The following is a 17465-nucleotide window of genomic DNA, read 5'->3' on the forward strand; positions in this document are numbered from 1 at the left end:
CGTATACAATCATTTGAATTATAATTGCACAATATTGGTAAGTATGTGCTTCAATGAGATAAAGATTGCTTCCTCTTAGCTTCTTGTTATGGCAGCTCGGCATCAAATGAACATAACACTTTATGTGTCAATACTCATGTAGTTTTCTTCTTAATACAAATTGACCCTTAGTTTGAAATTAGGGTATTTTGATGACCCATACATCCTAGTAATCACGTATCAAAATGATATAACTGAAAAGAATATTGTCTAAAACTGTATTAATTAACTTTGTTACACATAAATGTATACACGTATTTGTATTTAAATATTTTCCATATCGAACACCACAATTACAAATGCCAATAAAAATGTTACATTACGGCAGCAATACACTACACACCTTATACTATTCACCTAAATTATTATTTGACTATTTGATATCGTGAGTTCAATTCCTTACATTGACAGCAAAAATACATCGGTTCATGACATGCTTAAACATAATAAAGCAAAGACTACATTTAACACCATTTCATACTCGGAACGAAAGCGAACGCGACCTTGTGACGTCATGCCAACTTTTCCTGCCGGGAATTCGCAAAAGAACACATTTCAACACCAAGGCATTTCGTAGCGAATGCTTTCCTTACGTCAAATGCGCTTTGCAGTTGCAAATGTGTAAAGTATGAACCGGCCTTTAAACTCAAAGTTTGATCACTAAAAAGATTTGAATTTTCAAGATGGTTTACCACTAGCCACTTCGATTTTTTTTCATTTTGTGTGTGAAATATCGCGTTTTAACAATTCAAATCTATTTATGTAGAACACTGCATGGAAACGTTCTATATTGTATTGAAGATTTACGATAATAACACAATAAACAGCGTAATCTTAATATTATATACAATAAACAAACAACTATGCAGCCAAAGCACTGCAAAAGTTTAGACGTTTCTGTTTAGAGCGGAAATACTTTAAATAGATATATATATATATATATATATATACTTTACTATTATTATTCATCAGGTAATTCTTTTCCCTTATTTTTGAATTTTTTTGAATTTGAGATAATCTTGTTTATATTGCATTCCACGTAGGAAACTTGGCAATAATAGGTTCATTAATTTTAATATAAACTGTGAACATTACCCTAATGTATAGGTTTTCCCGGCTATTTTAAAACATATTGCACTCAAATTCACCAACTCCAACATTCAATTTCGTCCGGGCAAAATTTCACACCCGTTATCAAATTCGATTTAGTCATTTACTATTCAATTTCAAAGTTTGGTCACCCTCTTTAGTCACCTGCTCGAGAAAATTCGCCATCACTAAGCTTTTGCCGAATGGCAGCATTCAGAGATCAAATTCGTCTTATATAAATCAATCACACGATTTGAATTTCTGAATAACGTCTTCGGCGTAGATGAGACAAAATTGAATAACCCGAGAAGAAAGTGTGTGCTTATTGTTTCAATTTGCTTGAACTGAATTTGAAATTGTCTGACAAAAGACGAAATTGAACATAAAATAAAACGCAATTAAACTTAATCGATGTTGATTAACCAATTTGAATATTACAAACAGTAAATTCGAATGACAAACGTTTTAAAATAGCCGGTAAAACCTATATTTTTTTCCGGGAGATACTTCTTAAGCTAAAGACAAAACAACTCATAAGAGTCCGTAGTGGTTATTCTAAATCTTTAGTGTATCCTTACTTTGTGTAAATATTCTTCCTACAAAGCATGGTATTTATTATCAACCTTAATATTATCTACCGTCGCATTTACTTTTATATAGAGTGAAATTTTGTCAGCGCTATCGGAGAGAATCACCTGAATGCTTCAGCTGAATTAACCACGGCGACATCCAAGCAGCTCCAATCGCAGAGCAAGACCATTCTGCCATTCAGTAGGCTCAATGCGCACTACCGTGGCGACCACACTCTCATCAAACAGGTTAGTGACCGGGGTGTAGGCATCATAGTTACCGATGAACACCTGAAATGAATCCCAACGCAATCAACGAAGATTTGTATTAAAAAAAATAGCCTACTTGTAGTAAAGTCTGGGACCTAAACTACAAAAAAGTGGGCATTCTTAGCTGACGGGGTCTTCCTTCGAAACAGAATTTCAACAAACCGTAATAACTACATAAAGTAAACTGCTTGTCTTTGGTGGGCACTCACTTTTCTGATCATTCTCAGCCATGTTATAGACATAATGACTTATTATAGACATTATAGACATAAGTTTCTGTTTCAGCTTCAGAGCGTTTTGCTATTTTGGGACCAAAATCTGGACTAAATTGGACTAAATTGGTTTTGTTTAAGCGTGTGAAATTTTTCGTGGATGGAATTGAATGACGGAGGTGGTGAATTTGAATGAAAAATCTTTTAAAAAAGCTGAGAAAAACAATCAAAAGCAGGACATGCTTTTTTGTTCACACGTGGTATAATCAGACGCGATTTCAGAATGGCTAAATGGTTGCATGAGCATGAAACCGTACAAAGTCGTAAATAATGAAGTTATCATATTGCGATAAAAGCCTAAACAAAATATGAGAAAATTAAACCTTTACATTTTCTTTTCAAAACTGTTTTACGAACGAAAGTTAAATGCAGCTTACAGCAAGACTTAGTAAAGATTGATGTTTACCTTAATGTTTCCTTTTCCATCCGTCACGTGTTCACGGTCGGATGAGGGCTGCTTCTTATACGACACCTTGTACGCAGTCACATATACACCGTAGCCGCCTTGTGTGGTGACGCCCGTCACCACTGTACTCTGCACGAGGTCCACCTCGATCCAGGGATTGGCATCGTTACTGTACACAGAGTGAAGAGAGGATGAGGAACAATGACATAACAATACCCTGCAAATCCTGTTGTGGAATGGATTTGAAAATCAAATATTATTATTGAAACACGTTACAGTATGCAATTCAAATGTGCATGAGTCCGGGTTGGGCTTTGGCCGGGGATGATAACTTTTTTTTGGATAATGGAAAGGAGAACCATTGCAAAAAAAAGAAAAAAAATGCCAAACAAAATGAAACAAAACGTACAGAAACAAAACCCCAATGAGGCAATTAGATGTTCATTAATTAAACACACTCAGGCGCGTTTTGTGGCATTGTAATGATACAGAGTGAATATGAGAGTGAAGTGTTAGGTGTTGTATTTCCCTTTGATATCTACCTCCAGGCTGCCCATCCGTTGTCAATGTTGAGGCGTGCCTTCCGGGCTGGATATGTAGTGCCCAAAATACTGGACGCCGTGATGCGATCATCTTGGATTGTCCCGTCCTCCATACCAAGGGGCTGCGGACTGGAACACTCTACTGGCAACAAATGAGTAAGCAAATGAAATATGTATTCATATTCATAGTTTTAAAAAGCAGTGATACTTAGAGAATGATAATTTGATCGTAACTACAAATTTTACCTTACAAACATTAGATTGATGGTAGGGCCTCGTTATTGCAAATAAGAAAAAGCCCCCCCCCCCCCCTCGAATTTGGCTGTCAGAAACATTTTGAATTTGGGAGAAAATACAATGAACATGACAATACACCAATGGTTTTTCCGTTGTTTATCTTTGTTGGTTTTCTTGGGGGGAGGGGGGGGGGGTTGCACAAAAACACCTAAATGGACTTTTTTTCAATTGGGAGGAGTTGGGTAATTAAGCAGCTTTCGATGAAACTTGATTAACGGATAAAAAAAAAATTAAATGTTCAAAATCAATGCAATAACCTTGTAATAGAACAGATCCATATGCTTATTAGTCAAACCTACGTTTTGGGATATCTTAACCCTGCGCAGAGTGACCTCCGTACCTTGGTTACGCAGGTGACCGAATTTTTTTTTTTTGGGGGGGGGGGGGAATGAGGGCCAATGACGGTCACCTTCCATCTAATCCTCATTCAACCCATGCCAAATCAGCTGGTTCAATGAACTTTGCAGCCAGGGCTTCACCCAAGCCGATTCAACAAACTTTCGACCAGGCCTCCTGCCAAGTCTCATTGAAACATATACAAACACCTGTAACTTGACACAGCCATCTCCCTTCATAGCCGCAAACCACAGCCGCCAGTCAATTATCTTTTAAGTGCACTGTCTGGCAACTGCCTGGACACTGTCTGGCTACTGGCTTTTGTTGTTTTGACATGAATAGGGTCTTGCGTAGTGCGGGGAAGTACCTGTGGCCCAAAGGGCCACCGTTGGCGAGTTCTGATAAACATTTTTTGTAAACGCTGCGCAGGGTTAAGACGACTAAAAGTTAGGTATGTTTCCACGAGTCAGATAAGGTGAGTTTCTTCGTACCAGCCGAAGTAGGTTTCTCCGTACCAGCTGGGGTAGGTTTCTCCGCACCAGCTGATGTAGATTTCTCCGTATCGGCTGGGGTAGGTTTCCCCGTACCAGCTGGAGTAGGTTTCTCCGTACCACCTGGGGTAGGTTTCTCCGTACCAGCTGAGGTAGATTTCTCCGTATCGGCTGGGGTAGGTTTCTCCGTACCAGCTGGGGTAGGTTTTCCCGTACCAGCTGGGGTAGGTTTCCCCGTACCAGCTGAGGTAGGTTTCTCCGAATCGGCTGGGGTAGGTTTCCCCGTACCAGCTGGGGTAGGTTTCCCCGTACCAGCTGGGGTAGGTTTCCCCGTACCAGCTGGGGTAGGTTTCTCCGTACCACCTGGGGTAGGTTTCTCCGTACCAGCCGAAGTAGGTTTCTCCGTATCGGCTGGGGTAGGTTTCTCCGTACCAGCTGGGGTAGGTTTCCCCGTACCAGCTGGGGTAGGTTTCTCCGCACCAGCTGGGGTAGGTTTCTCCGTATCGGCTGGGGTAGGTTTCCCCGTACCAGCTGGGTTAGGTTTTAGATTGATTGTAGGGCCTCGTTATTGCAAATATAAAAAAGCCTCCCCCTCCCTCGAATTCGGCAGTGAGAAACATTTTGAATTTGGGAGAAAATTCAATGTGCATGAGCATGCAACAAAGGTTTTTTCAATCTTTTTTTTTTTTAATTTACTCTGGGGAGTTGCTAGACTCGATGACAAGTTGTTAGAAACCCGTATTTTGTCCTTGAACTTCAGTCGAGCTCCATCGGCGCGGCTGGTATACGACTAGTACCTAATCGGCGGGGTTGCGACAAATCTAACGACTTGACGATTACGTTCTAGCAACGTTATTCATATATGCAAGCAGTGCAATACATATGCTGTGCATTTTTCCGGTGAGATCCAATTGCGCACCGCTATGCAAATGAGGTCTCATTGATTCATTCCGTTACATGTGGAGTTCTTTTTAATACGTCAGGGACATGTTTGCAGTTCTGGCGACGTTTTAACGACCAATACACTCAGCTTGCTCAATTATGTATAGAAAAGAAATGTATCATTGTGATATACTGATTTATTTGAGTCGTGCATGCCTTTTAATGAGTTTTGTGAAGTTACACAACACAAAGTACAAACCCTCGAAGTAATGAGAATGATCTTCCGTGCCGGCTTAGAATACACTCTGGAATCTGAACCGATCAGAGTGCTCCCATAGAATTCGCAAAATATCAAAATCAAAATACTCCCATATGTTGTGTACAAAATTGAAATTGTTTTCGCCAAGTCGGTAATTTATCAGAAATAGTCAGCATCATTTTGTCTGGGAACCAGACTGCGCGCATTACACCGATATTTTGCGTGCGTGGAACCAGTAACCGGTTACCGTACGCAAAACAAATACCGACTTGGCACCAAGTCTAGGGAGTTGCACGAAAACACCTAAATGTTTTGTTCGAATTGAAAGAGTCGTGTAACATTTTTGAAGCAAACAAGCAAACAGGAAACATATCTCTTTTTAGCAGTCGTTTAACGTTATTTGCAGCCTTCGATGGACCTATATATTCGGTAAACAAAAAAGTTCGATCTCAATACAACACAAACCTTGTGATAGAATATATCCGCATGCTTGTTTGTCATACCTAAGATATGGGTGATCGTAGGACGACTTACCAGCTAGGGTGGGTTGCCTCCTTCCCGGGCAACGCTTCCGTATCTCTTGCATGACTTGCTTCATCCAGTCATCCGGATTATCAGGATCAGGTTCCGGTGGGGGACCGGAGTAACACACCCTCTGCTGGCTCTCCACACCAACCAACAGCACTTTGGAATTAGTTAAATCAAAACATAGATGCAAGCCAATAATGCCGTGATGGTCGCTCTATAAAACAATGTGGCTAATAAAATATCAACTTGGTATTTTTACAACTATACGACAATCAGAAGGAAACAATGTATGTTTCAGGTGTAAGACTGCTGCATTAGAAGCCATTCAAAACGTTTGATGTTTTTAAAGTTCGAGATTCACTTCTTCTTTTTTTGCAATTAAAAAGATAGAACATAGCTTATTTGACTTACCAATTCAAATTTGTGCATGTGTTCCAATTCGTAAACCCTTTACCCATACCGCACAGGTACAGTATGCATTCGGTACATGTACAACATACCGTGTATTGTGTAAAAGTCCATCGGAGCACCACATGCATGAAGACCAGTAAAGCTAGACCTAAATCCGCCTCATAGGTCCGACACTTCATAAGTCCGACGCCTCATAAGTCCGGAATTTTGGACTTCAATGAGGCGTCGGACCTATGAGGCGTTGGACTTGTGAGTGGACCCCCGATACCCGGCCTTACAGTACGCTTTAAAGGGGCACAACATTAGAAACACACTCTTGGAAAAAAATGGTCTGGTTAACTCATTCTTTATGATGGGACTTGCGGTTTTGCCGAAGTCAGTTGAGCGTGATCGGCTGACTAATAAGGTTTACGCACAAAACCCCGAGCCAATGAGGTTTCGTATAGAAAGCTGGCCGAATCACTTTTTGCGAGAGTGTGCCGGTAATTGCTAAGCCTGCATACTGCCAAATTTACCAATGGCATCCCTATATTTTCTCGTGCTAATAAGACCCATTTTGGTCCCTAATTTTATCAAATCTGCCCTTAGATAATAGCCCAAAGGCTAGGGAGATGATCCTGGGCTATAATCGCGCGATTCCACCGATTTTTAAACTAGACGGTCTCGTTTTTTACAAAAAAATGTGGGGTCACTTTTTATGCATGCAAACGACTCGCGTAGAAATTTTTGAAAGCCTAATCAAAATTATTGCGCCCGTTGTCGGTCTTATTGCGCCATTCTGATATATCTTCTGTCCAGCCCCCCCCCCTCCCACATCCCCCCCACACCGAAAAAAATAGTAATTAAATACTGTTTAAAAATGTGCTCGTTTATTTAGAAATTTATGAAGCATAATATCCAAACTGATTGGATGTTTCCAAAGTGTCTTTCCCATTTGCAAAAGTTCTTTTTAAAAGCCCATCATCAGCCATTAGAAACACACTCTTGGAAAAAATGGTCCGGTTAACTTATTCTTTATGATGGGACTTGCGGTTTTGCCGAAGTCAATTGAGCATGATCGGCTGACTAATAAGGTTTACGCCCAAAACCCCGACCCAATGAGGTTTCGTATAGAAAGCTGGCCGAGCCACTTTTTGCGAGAGTGTGCCGGTAATGCTGAGGCTGCATACTGCCAAATTTACCAATGGCATCCCTATATTTTCTCGGGCAAATAGGACCAATATTTGGACCCTAAATTTATCAAATCTGCTCTTAGATAATAGCCCAAAAGCTAGGGAGATGATCCTGGGCTATATTCGCACGATTCCACCGATTTTTAAACTAGACGGTCTCGTTTTTTACAAAAAAATGTGGGGTCCCTTTTTATGCAAACGACTCACGTAAAATGTTTGAAAGCCTAATCAAAATTATTGCGCCCGCTGTCGGTCTTATTGCGCCATTCTGATATATCTTCTGTCTAGCCCCCCTCCTCCCCAGCCCCCACACCGAAAAATAATAGTAATTAAATACTGTTAAAAAATGTGCTCGTTTATTTAGAAATTTATGAAGCATAATATCCAAACTGATTGATGTTTCCAAAGTGTCTTTCCCATTTGCAGAAGTTCTTTTTAAAAGCCCATCAGAGAAAGCTGGCCGAATCACTTTTTGCGAGAGTGTGCCGGTAATGTAGGTCCTGAAATCCCCAAAAATGTCATGTTTTGGATTGTTTACTCAGCCTATTTCAAACATCTTGTTTAAAGAAAACCAACCTTATGTCTTACCATTCCCGAGAATAGACGGGGAAAAAAACCACTTGTTTACATCGGACACGACGGAGTACAAATACGTTTTTCGTGTCGTTCTCAGTGTACGATATATACAAGTTGTGTGTCCAAAATTCGTTCTCGCACGCAAAATACAGGAACAACACAAAAACGCCCAGTTTTTAGAGGATAGTTGTGTGGATGTTTCTCTCCTACTTTTAAATGTTATCTCCAATTAACATCATCTCGGTCAAAGCGCCCAATTGTGCTGTTCCAGGACCCAGTGTCCCTTCAACGCAACATATACGTGTACGTGTCATGCACTATAACAATGACTGTTTTCAGTGTATGCATTATGCAAAGTACGTTTGGACACACACGATTGGACCAATCTGAAAAAAAACCATCTGGTTAGTGATTAGCTGTTTTCGGTAAAATGTCGCTCCAAAAGTCGAATGGTAGTTATAGCGGGAATATAGCACACTCGCAAAAGAGTGAAATTTGTTTTTGCGTCAAATTTTCTGGCCGCGGGAGAGTGACGCGAAGAATGACTGGTTCAGTCGGTTAACTTTGCTCACTCAAAAAAGAGTGGTCATCGAATCAAAAAAAGAGTTAATGCGTTAACACTCGGACGAGAGAGTGAAATTTGCACGAAAAGTGCGTGCGTGCGCGTGCGCAGTTAGTTGCTGTACAGATCTTGGTTGTGAAGGTTGTTCTGAAAGGCCAGCTCCGTATGTACACAACCCAGGCTCCACATTGCGATTACCAGTATAGTGCAGATAAATGTAAATCACAAGTAATACTGATATCGTGTGTTCATTGTTTGGATGTTTGGAGGAAAGAATTAGAAGTTAAGAAACATAAGGAATAAGGAATATTGGTGTCATTTGTGTCTTATTCTGTCTGTCCACTGAATAAAATTGTCGGATTGATCCACCGACATGTCAGACACCAACCCAATGCACCCTTCCACTCGTCCATCCATGCCCCCTCGAAACGTTTCTCTCCCGACACCATGGTTCCATACAATTCCCCCATTTTCCCTGCCCCGCAAGGTGACATGTCAAGTTTTGTAGTTGACATGCCGCATGAAGTTCCCCGTGTAGCCTTTGACCCGGAGCACTCATTCCTGTCGCTACCGGGGATCCTCCCGCCAGCGACCGGCTCGTTGCAGTGGACAACCGCAGGGTATCAGGCCGAGGCCTCCATGCCCACACCGCCACCCCACAGCAGAGCACTGGAGCAACCACTCTTTCATGGCGCCGCATCATACGACGGAGCCACCGATGCACCGATTGGTCCACCGATAGTTTCCTCACCACTCGTCGGTACAAGGCAGGTACATGGAGCCAACGGGGACACGACAACCCAGCACAGCAATGGCTCCGCAGTGCAACCGTGGCACGACGGACAAGGGCGACTGCACTTCGATGGCGGTTCAATGATAATACCGACGGCTGGCGCACCGGATGGCGCTGCGACGGTTGTGGGGGCACCGACGGGTTCATCGGTTGCACCGACAGGTTCATCGTTAGTCAATCCACAATTCATAGGTGAGCACCACGAGCACGGAGCATGGGGCGTCGGTTCGGCGCAGCAACCCATGGGAGTCGGTCAGCGACCATGGAACGGTACACCAGGGTAAGATTATGTTCGTGCCGCTGGCGGTTCAGGGGTAATACCGACGGCCAATGCGCCAGGTGGCGATGCGTCGGTTTTCGGAATAACGACGGGTTCATCGGTTGCACCGATCGGTTCATCGGTTGTCAATCAACAGTTCATCGGTGCACACAACGAGCACGGAGCCACAGGCGTCGGGTCGGCGCAGCAACACATTGCAGTAGGTCAGCGACCATGGAATGATACACCAGGAGTCGGTCAGCGAAATGTTCGTGCCGCTGGTGCTTTTCCACAACATTCAAACACAAGTACGTTTGCAGCAGCTGCAGGGACTGTAGATCGACCAGTGCAAAGGCGGTTGCGTCCACTTATGCGACCCGATAGATACAATGGGACGACTTCATGGACTGCATACTATCGACACTTTGAAATGTGTGCCAGTATTAACGGATGGGGGAGATAGAGAAAACGGAGTATCTTGCTGTATCCTTGGCCAGAGCAGCCCAACAGGTGCTGCAGGGTCAGACAAACGATGGGACACCATTAACATTCAACGGTCTGGCGAATGCTTTGAAAGCAAGGTTTGAACCTGATGGACGGAAGGAACTATATAGGGTGCAACTTAAGAACAGGCGCCAGAAAAATAGAGAGACTGTGTCGGAGCTTGCACAGGATATTAGGCTTCTCGTTGACAAGACTTTCGGCGAGCTTCCAGCCGCCGGGGTGGCAACAATGGCCAGAGATTATTTTCTTGATGCTTTGGCAGATGGAGACACGCGGACACGGACGCTTCAAATGCGTCCCTGTAATTTAGAAGAAGCACTCACAGCTGCGATCGAACTTGAAGCGAAGGGGAGTGAAGGAACAGGTGGTTGTCAATGAGGTCAGTAAATGTGAACCCCACGACAGTACCGTATCCAAGCTTGAGCAGCGTATGGAACAGATAGGCAAACAGCAACAGTCTTTGATCCGGCGAGAAAATGACTCCCGAAAGAACCAGAAAGGATGTTTCCAATGTGGAGAACAGGGCCACTTCAAGCGGGACTGCCCCAAATGGCGCACCCCAAGACAGAAACAGAACAGCAGGGAAACGAATAAAGGCCGACTCCGAGGGCCGACGGTCAGCCAAGCACGAAAGGCCACCACAGAATGTTTTTTCATAGCGGAACCATAGCCCCGGTTGGGGCGGGCCTCCATGTAGCTGGGCACATCAACGGAACTCCAGTAGAAATGCTTCTCGATACGGGTGCGACTATCTCCATCGTTTCCAAAGAGTGGTAGATCAGTTTGATAACAAGCCAATAATCAAGAGTTCTAGCGTGCAAGTTTTCCAAACAAACGAGACATTGCTAAGTGTTTATGGGGAGGCAACAGTCGAGCTTCAGCTAGGTGGTACAAATGTGCACCACGAAATGGTGATAGCTGATATTCATAATGACATTCTTCTTGGATTGGACTTCCTGGACAAGCACAACTGCGTCATCGACGTTGGAAGAAGACACCTCGTGTATGGAAATTTGGAAGTTCCTCTGAGAAACATCAACGTAAGACAACAGAGCTGCCGAGTGACGGTGAAAGATACAGTAGCTATTCCAACATTTTCTGAGATTGTTGTCGAAGGTGACATAGAGCGACAGAACTGTGCAGTTGGCATTGGGATTGTTGAACCGACCCAAAGCTTACTGAAGAAGCACAGCATACTTCTCGCCCCAGCAGTGACTCGGTATGATACGTCTTGGGTTCCGCTTCGCATCTTAAACCCCAGTGAGGACACCGTTATCTTGCGAAAGGGAACAGCAGCGGGTTTTATTCCAGACGGTAGACGTTATTGGCCCCCAAATTTCCAGCACAGAAGTGAGAACTGGTGAAACTGTCGGAGAAAGGGTTGAACAAGTTACGGCAGAGCAAAGGGCAGATACACAGAATGGCCAACTCCCAGAAACAATGCAGGAAATGTTGCATCGTGCCTCGTCTCAAAAAAGCGAGGAACAGAGGGGCCGCATACACAGGCTTATTTGCGAACACCGAGATGTGTTTTCTCAACATAAAGGAGACATTGGCCTTACTTCTTTAACTGAACACTCTATAGACACCGGAAGTGCGAATCCCATAAGATAAGGGGCTCGTTGCATACCCCTCCTTCAGAAAGAGACGGTAGAGAAAGAAATCAAGAAGATGATGGACGGCAGCATCATAGAACCGGACCTTGGGCAGCGCCTATTGTGCTCGTGAAAAAAAAGATGGTTCAGTTCGATTCTGCGCTTACCCAATACCCCGAATAGACGACTCATTCGAAACACTTGAAGGATCCAGATATATTACAACATTGGACCTAGCCTCGGGGTATTGGCAAGTACCAATGAGCCCGGCAGACAAGAAAAAGATAGCTTTCTCAAATCATTGCGGGCTGTACCAGTTTAGGGTCATGTCGTTTGGGCTTTGCAATGCCCCGTCGACCTTTGAATATCTAATGGAGAGAGTCCTCCATGGGCTACAGTGGCAGATATGTCTTGTGCACCTAGATGACGTCATTATATTCTCCAAGACATTTGAGTCGCACATTGACAGACTGGGAGTGGTGCTAGATCGCATACGGCAGGCCGGACTGAAGCTCAAGCCGGATAAATGTCATCTGCTTCAGGAAGAGGTTTCCTACTTGGGGCATATTGTCTCAAAAGGGGGAGTCAAGACAGATCCAAGCAAGACGCGGCAAATCGAGGAATGGCAAGTACCAAGAAACATACAGGAGGTGAGAAGTCCCTTGGGCCTGGCATCATACTACAGGAGGTTTGTAGCTTCCTTTGCAGAAATCGCCAGACCACTTCACAAGCTCACAGAAAAAGACAAGGACTTCAGCTGGACGCATGACTGCCAATTGGCTTTCGAACAACTGAAACAGCGACTCACTTCTGCTCCGGTTTTGGCATACCCGAAACTTGACGCAGAATTCATTCTGGACACCGACGCCAGCAATAGCGGAATAGGTGCTGTTCTTAGCCAACTGCAAGATGGTCAGGAGCGCGTAATTGCTAACGCCAGTTGTGCCTAGTCAAAGCCAGAGCAAAATTACTGTGTAACGAGAAAGGAGTTGCTTGCTGTCGTACACTTCATCAAACACTGTCGACCTTACTTATATGGGTGCCGCTTTCTTCTTAGAACAGATCATGGATCTCTCCGATGGCTCTTCAATTTCAAAGAAACAAAGGGGCAGGTTGCAAGATGGCTGTAAGTGCTGGCAAAATATGACTTCAATATTGAACATCGACCGGGACGCAAGCACAGCAATGCCGATGCCATGTCACGAAAGCTGTGCACTTGTACACGGTGTAAGGGCGACCAAGTTTAGCAAGGATACGACAGCAGGGAACAGCCATCGCGTGAAAATGCCAACAAATAGAAAGGTTGTGGAAAATTCAAGAGCAAGATCCAGACCTGCCAACTGAACCAGTCCATTCACTACCTGCACAGCATCATACACACAGTTCAGACAGCAGTCAGTTCATTCGTGAGGTGTCGTCTTTCTGTTGGCTGAAAGGTTTCACTGCTTCGGAGTTGATAGAAAAACAAACAGGTGACAGACTCTGCAGAAGATCATAGGCTGGCTGGAAAGTGGAAATCTACGACCAACTTGAAAAGAGGTGTCTGCTGAGGGTACATGGCTCAAAACCTTATGGGGGCATGGCAGCAGCTTTGTTTGCACGACGGCGTGTTATACAGGCGTTGGAACAAGGATGATCGGCACCACTCTCGGTGGCTTTTAGTAGTCCCCAGGTCCCTCCATGAGGACGTTTTCAAGCAACTTCATGACCCTACAGCTGGCCACCTCGGCATTAACAAAATGCATGCAAAGGTGAAGTCCAGATTCTTCGTAGAGGACTTGAGAGACTCAGTTGTGACGTGGTGTACCCAATGCCTCCAATGTGCCAAACGCAAACCTCCTCCCAACAGGGGCAGAGCACCAATTAGACAACAGGTCTCCGGGGTTCCGATGGAAAGGGTCGCCATTGATATTACAGGACCATTTCCGATTACAGAAACAAGAAAAAATCGATACAACCTTGTCATCACGGATTACTTCTCTAAGTTGACGGAGGCCTTTCCCCTACAGGATGTTACAGCCCAGACGGTTGCCAATGTCTTTGTCAGAGAGTTTGTTTCTCGACTCGGTGTACCGCGACAGCTGCATAGCGACCAGGGTCGCCAATTCAAGAGCAAGCTGTTTCAAGAGTCGTGTATAATCCTTGGAATAGATAAGACCAGGACGAGTCCCCACCATCCCCAAAGCGACGGCCAAGTTGAACGATTCAATCGCACGCTTAAAGACATGCTGCGCGCCTATGTTGCTGAAAATCAGTTGGACTGGGACCTTCATTTACCACTAGTGATGATGGCATATCGGGCATCATAGCATAGCAGCACTGGACAAACACCCAACTATTTCACTTTTGGTAGGGAAGTAGAACTCCCGGTAGACCTTGTTTTAAGATCCCCAGAAGAACCCCAAGAAATCACTGAATATGCCATATACCTGAGAGAAAGAATGCACGAGGCCCATGAGAAGGCACGAGTACACCTTCATAGGGCCGCAAAGCACCAAAAGCGGAATTACAAGGTAGCAGGCAAGCCGAAGTGTCTGGAACCAGGGACTGCTGTGATGTTGACAGTTGAGCAAAGAACTGTTGGGCTGTCTCCCAAGCTCCAGCCAAGACGGGAAGGCCCATACCTTGTAACTGAAGTGCTAAATGATGTCAACGTCAGAATCCAACGAGGATCACGCCATAAGCCCAAAGTTGTCCATATTAATCGTCCGAAGCGCTTTGTGGGTGAAGTTTACAAGTCATGGTGGAGGCCAAAGAGCCATGCATTACAGCAACTTCCTGGGTCCGAGGAGCTCGAAGAGGAGGGGGAAGAGGAAGCCCCTCGAGTTGTTCTGCAGCCGGATACTTCTGGTGGAGGCAAGGAGAGCAAAGAGGCTACCACAGAAGGGTTCTCACAGGAATCAGCAGAAGACCACAACATGCAGGAACATATTGAAGTCGTCAATGGAGAGATTGGGGTTCCACCAGTTGCTGAACCTAAGAAAGCTTCAGACACAGACGGTCACCATGAAGGGCACAACAGAAAACGTCGACCTCCTCAGCGTTATGGCGAATGGACCGAATAACATTTTTAACTACGGAGCAAATACGAACTAACCTAATCCCCTGTTCTCTGTTGTATTCTCTGCAGATGCCGAGAAGAAGTCACAGCCGTCATCACCGGGATTCTCCTCGCCGATCGCCCACACCTGACCGAACCCACCAACGACATGATGAATGAGCGGAAAGCTGCAGGTGCCTCGAATGCGATAAGTCATTTGGGGCCACGTCAGCATTGGCAAGGCACATGGCCGAGCAACACCAACCACGTGATCGGTTCCCCTGTCCGTTTTGCGACATAATCTACGGCCGGAAAAACGACTTGGCAAGGCACATCCGACGGGTTCACACAGGCAATCTTGATGCAGGCAACAAGTCGCCGGTATCAGTCAGCAACTCCCCCAAAGCTCTCAAGACGCCCGAGATCTCCAAGACGCCCGTATAGAAGTCCGGACCGTGCCTGGAATTACACTTGTCTCCAGATGACGTGAGGCGTTTTGTTTCGCCACAAGGTGCAACATCCTTAAGGCGAGCCCTCAAATTAGAATCCCTCCTCGGACCGTTCGGGGTTGAGCCCGCCCAGTATGTTGAAGGGATTGGGACCTTGCATGGAACCGATCGGCCTGGATTAACTCCACCAGGCTTCTGCACCATGGCTCTGGCTCATCACAAAGGAACCAATTTGCGACGCGCTAATCCTCCAGTAGGCAACAATGACTGTGATTAGCTTCATAGAAGTTGCCGCTGGTAATCCCAGTGGGCCGAATAATCCTCCAACAATGGCCGGACTTCAATTTATGTTGCCTATTGTGAAACCCTGAGTCACTAGTTTGGACCGATTGGGGCGTCACGCTTCAGTGACCGGGTGACTTCTGGTTTCGTACCGATTGGGGTGAAAGAAATTAGCATACCGGACCCGGTACCCGAACGGTCTGTTATCTGATGGCTCGCCTAAGGAAAGTTATCACACCCCCAAGTTCTGCAACGGTTTCAGGCCAATCAGATGAGGCAACAGGAAAGCTCGTCAAGCGGAGGCGCGTTTTCGACCTCTACGATGAGGATTCCTTGATCGCGAGGATTACTTCGGAGGAATCTTTCAGGAGTAGGACATGGTGGTCAACCTATAGTTTTAAATGTTCTTGTTTTTTTAGAACCTTAACTTGTTAGTGGCGTTTTTCTAGTTAAATTTGTTGTTCGTGAATGCGGGACGCATTCTTTCCCCGGGGAGGGGATGATGTAGAGTTTGCAGAATCCAGTATAGGTGGCGCTGTTTACTTTTAGTGGAGGTTGGGGTCATGGGCGTCGCGAGGAGGGGGCAAGGGGGGGCACTTGCCCCCCCTACCCCCCCCCTGGAAAAGCAAAAAAAAAAAAAAAAAAAAAGGAAGAAAAAAAAAAAAGAAAAAAAAAAAAGAGGCGCGAAGACAAAGTGGCGTAAATTTAATGAGTTGGGGGGGGGGGCAAAATGTCCCTGCCCCCCTCTAAAACTGATAAATCGAGAATGTGTTGAGAAATACAAGCATTTTTTGGCGAAATTTGTTTTGCCCCCCTCTAGAAAAAAATCCTGGCGACGCCCATGGTTGGGGTCAGCGCAAGTCAGCGTGAAATTGGCTTGAAAAGTGCGTGCGTGCGCGCGCGCGGTTAGTTGCTGTACAGATCTTGGTTGTGAAGGTTGGTCTGAAAGGCCAGCTCCGTATGTACACAACCCAGGCTCTACGTTGCGATTACCAGTATAGTGCAGCTAAATGTAAATCACAAGTAAAATACTGATATCGTGTGTTCATTGTTTGGATGTTTGGAGGAAAGAATTAGAAGTTAAGAAACCGGAATATTGGTGTCATTTGTGTCTTATTCTGTCTGTCCACTGAATAAAATTGAACCACCGAAAACGCTACAGTATGGAAATAAGGATGGGGCACAACGTGCCTTCCCCTCGTCCTCAAAGGACATGACAGGGTCAATGTTGGTAGGGATAATCATACTGGTAGTAAATGTAGCAGCCCGGCCCCCAAAACAATCTGGGATTCTCATTTACACCCGCATATTACCACATCAAAATCAAGTTTTGTTTAATCGGCTGTCATGGTGATCATAAAAAAAAATCAAAGTATATTTTCAACCCAACACACATTACTTCAAAGATAGGATCATCAAATTCAACAGTGATCGACAACTGCAAACGTGAGGTTTTGAAATGGTCTAGCTAAGCTGGCCTGCTATTGTCAGCAAACCAGCCGTGGTTTTGCGGACATACTCTCCAAATTCCAAAGAGTGAAAATTCACTCCATTCGAGTGAAGATTAACTTCCACAGTCGGAAACTAGGGACTAGACGTTTGACAGTAAAATTTCTTCAATCGCAAAGATCGAGTCTCCACTCGAGCTTCGACTGAAGTGGTTCTTTGTTTTCAGACTATTTCAATCGAAAATGAGAGTGATTTCACTCTAAAACGTCTAGTCCCTAATTTCACTCTTTGGAATTTTTAGAGAGTACCTCAGGGGATAGATATTACATCTTACCTGCCATTGCTGACAACATCAGAACCAAAGCTGCTGCTCCATCCATGTTCCTAGATGAG

The 17465-nt window shown here is 44.7% G+C and overlaps 1 protein-coding gene across 1 annotated transcript; it reads right to left on the reverse strand.

Annotated features, from left to right (window-relative positions):
* Positions 1 to 1773: 1773 nt before the first annotated feature.
* On the reverse strand, positions 1774 to 17465 carry LOC119738826 (EGF-like repeat and discoidin I-like domain-containing protein 3). The gene is made up of 6 exons (XM_038214024.1): positions 17407 to 17465; positions 5987 to 6136; positions 4648 to 4674; positions 3188 to 3329; positions 2646 to 2814; positions 1774 to 1988 (listed from the first exon to the last, which is right to left on the reverse strand). The coding sequence occupies exons 1-6, from the start codon at positions 17450 to 17452 to the stop codon at positions 1842 to 1844; spliced, it is 681 nt and encodes a 226-aa protein (XP_038069952.1). The 5' UTR covers positions 17453 to 17465; the 3' UTR covers positions 1774 to 1841.

This window comes from Patiria miniata, unplaced genomic scaffold, assembly GCF_015706575.1.
Source record: "Patiria miniata isolate m_02_andy unplaced genomic scaffold, ASM1570657v1 HiC_scaffold_1, whole genome shotgun sequence".
Classification (NCBI taxonomy): Eukaryota; Metazoa; Echinodermata; class Asteroidea; order Valvatida; family Asterinidae; genus Patiria; species Patiria miniata.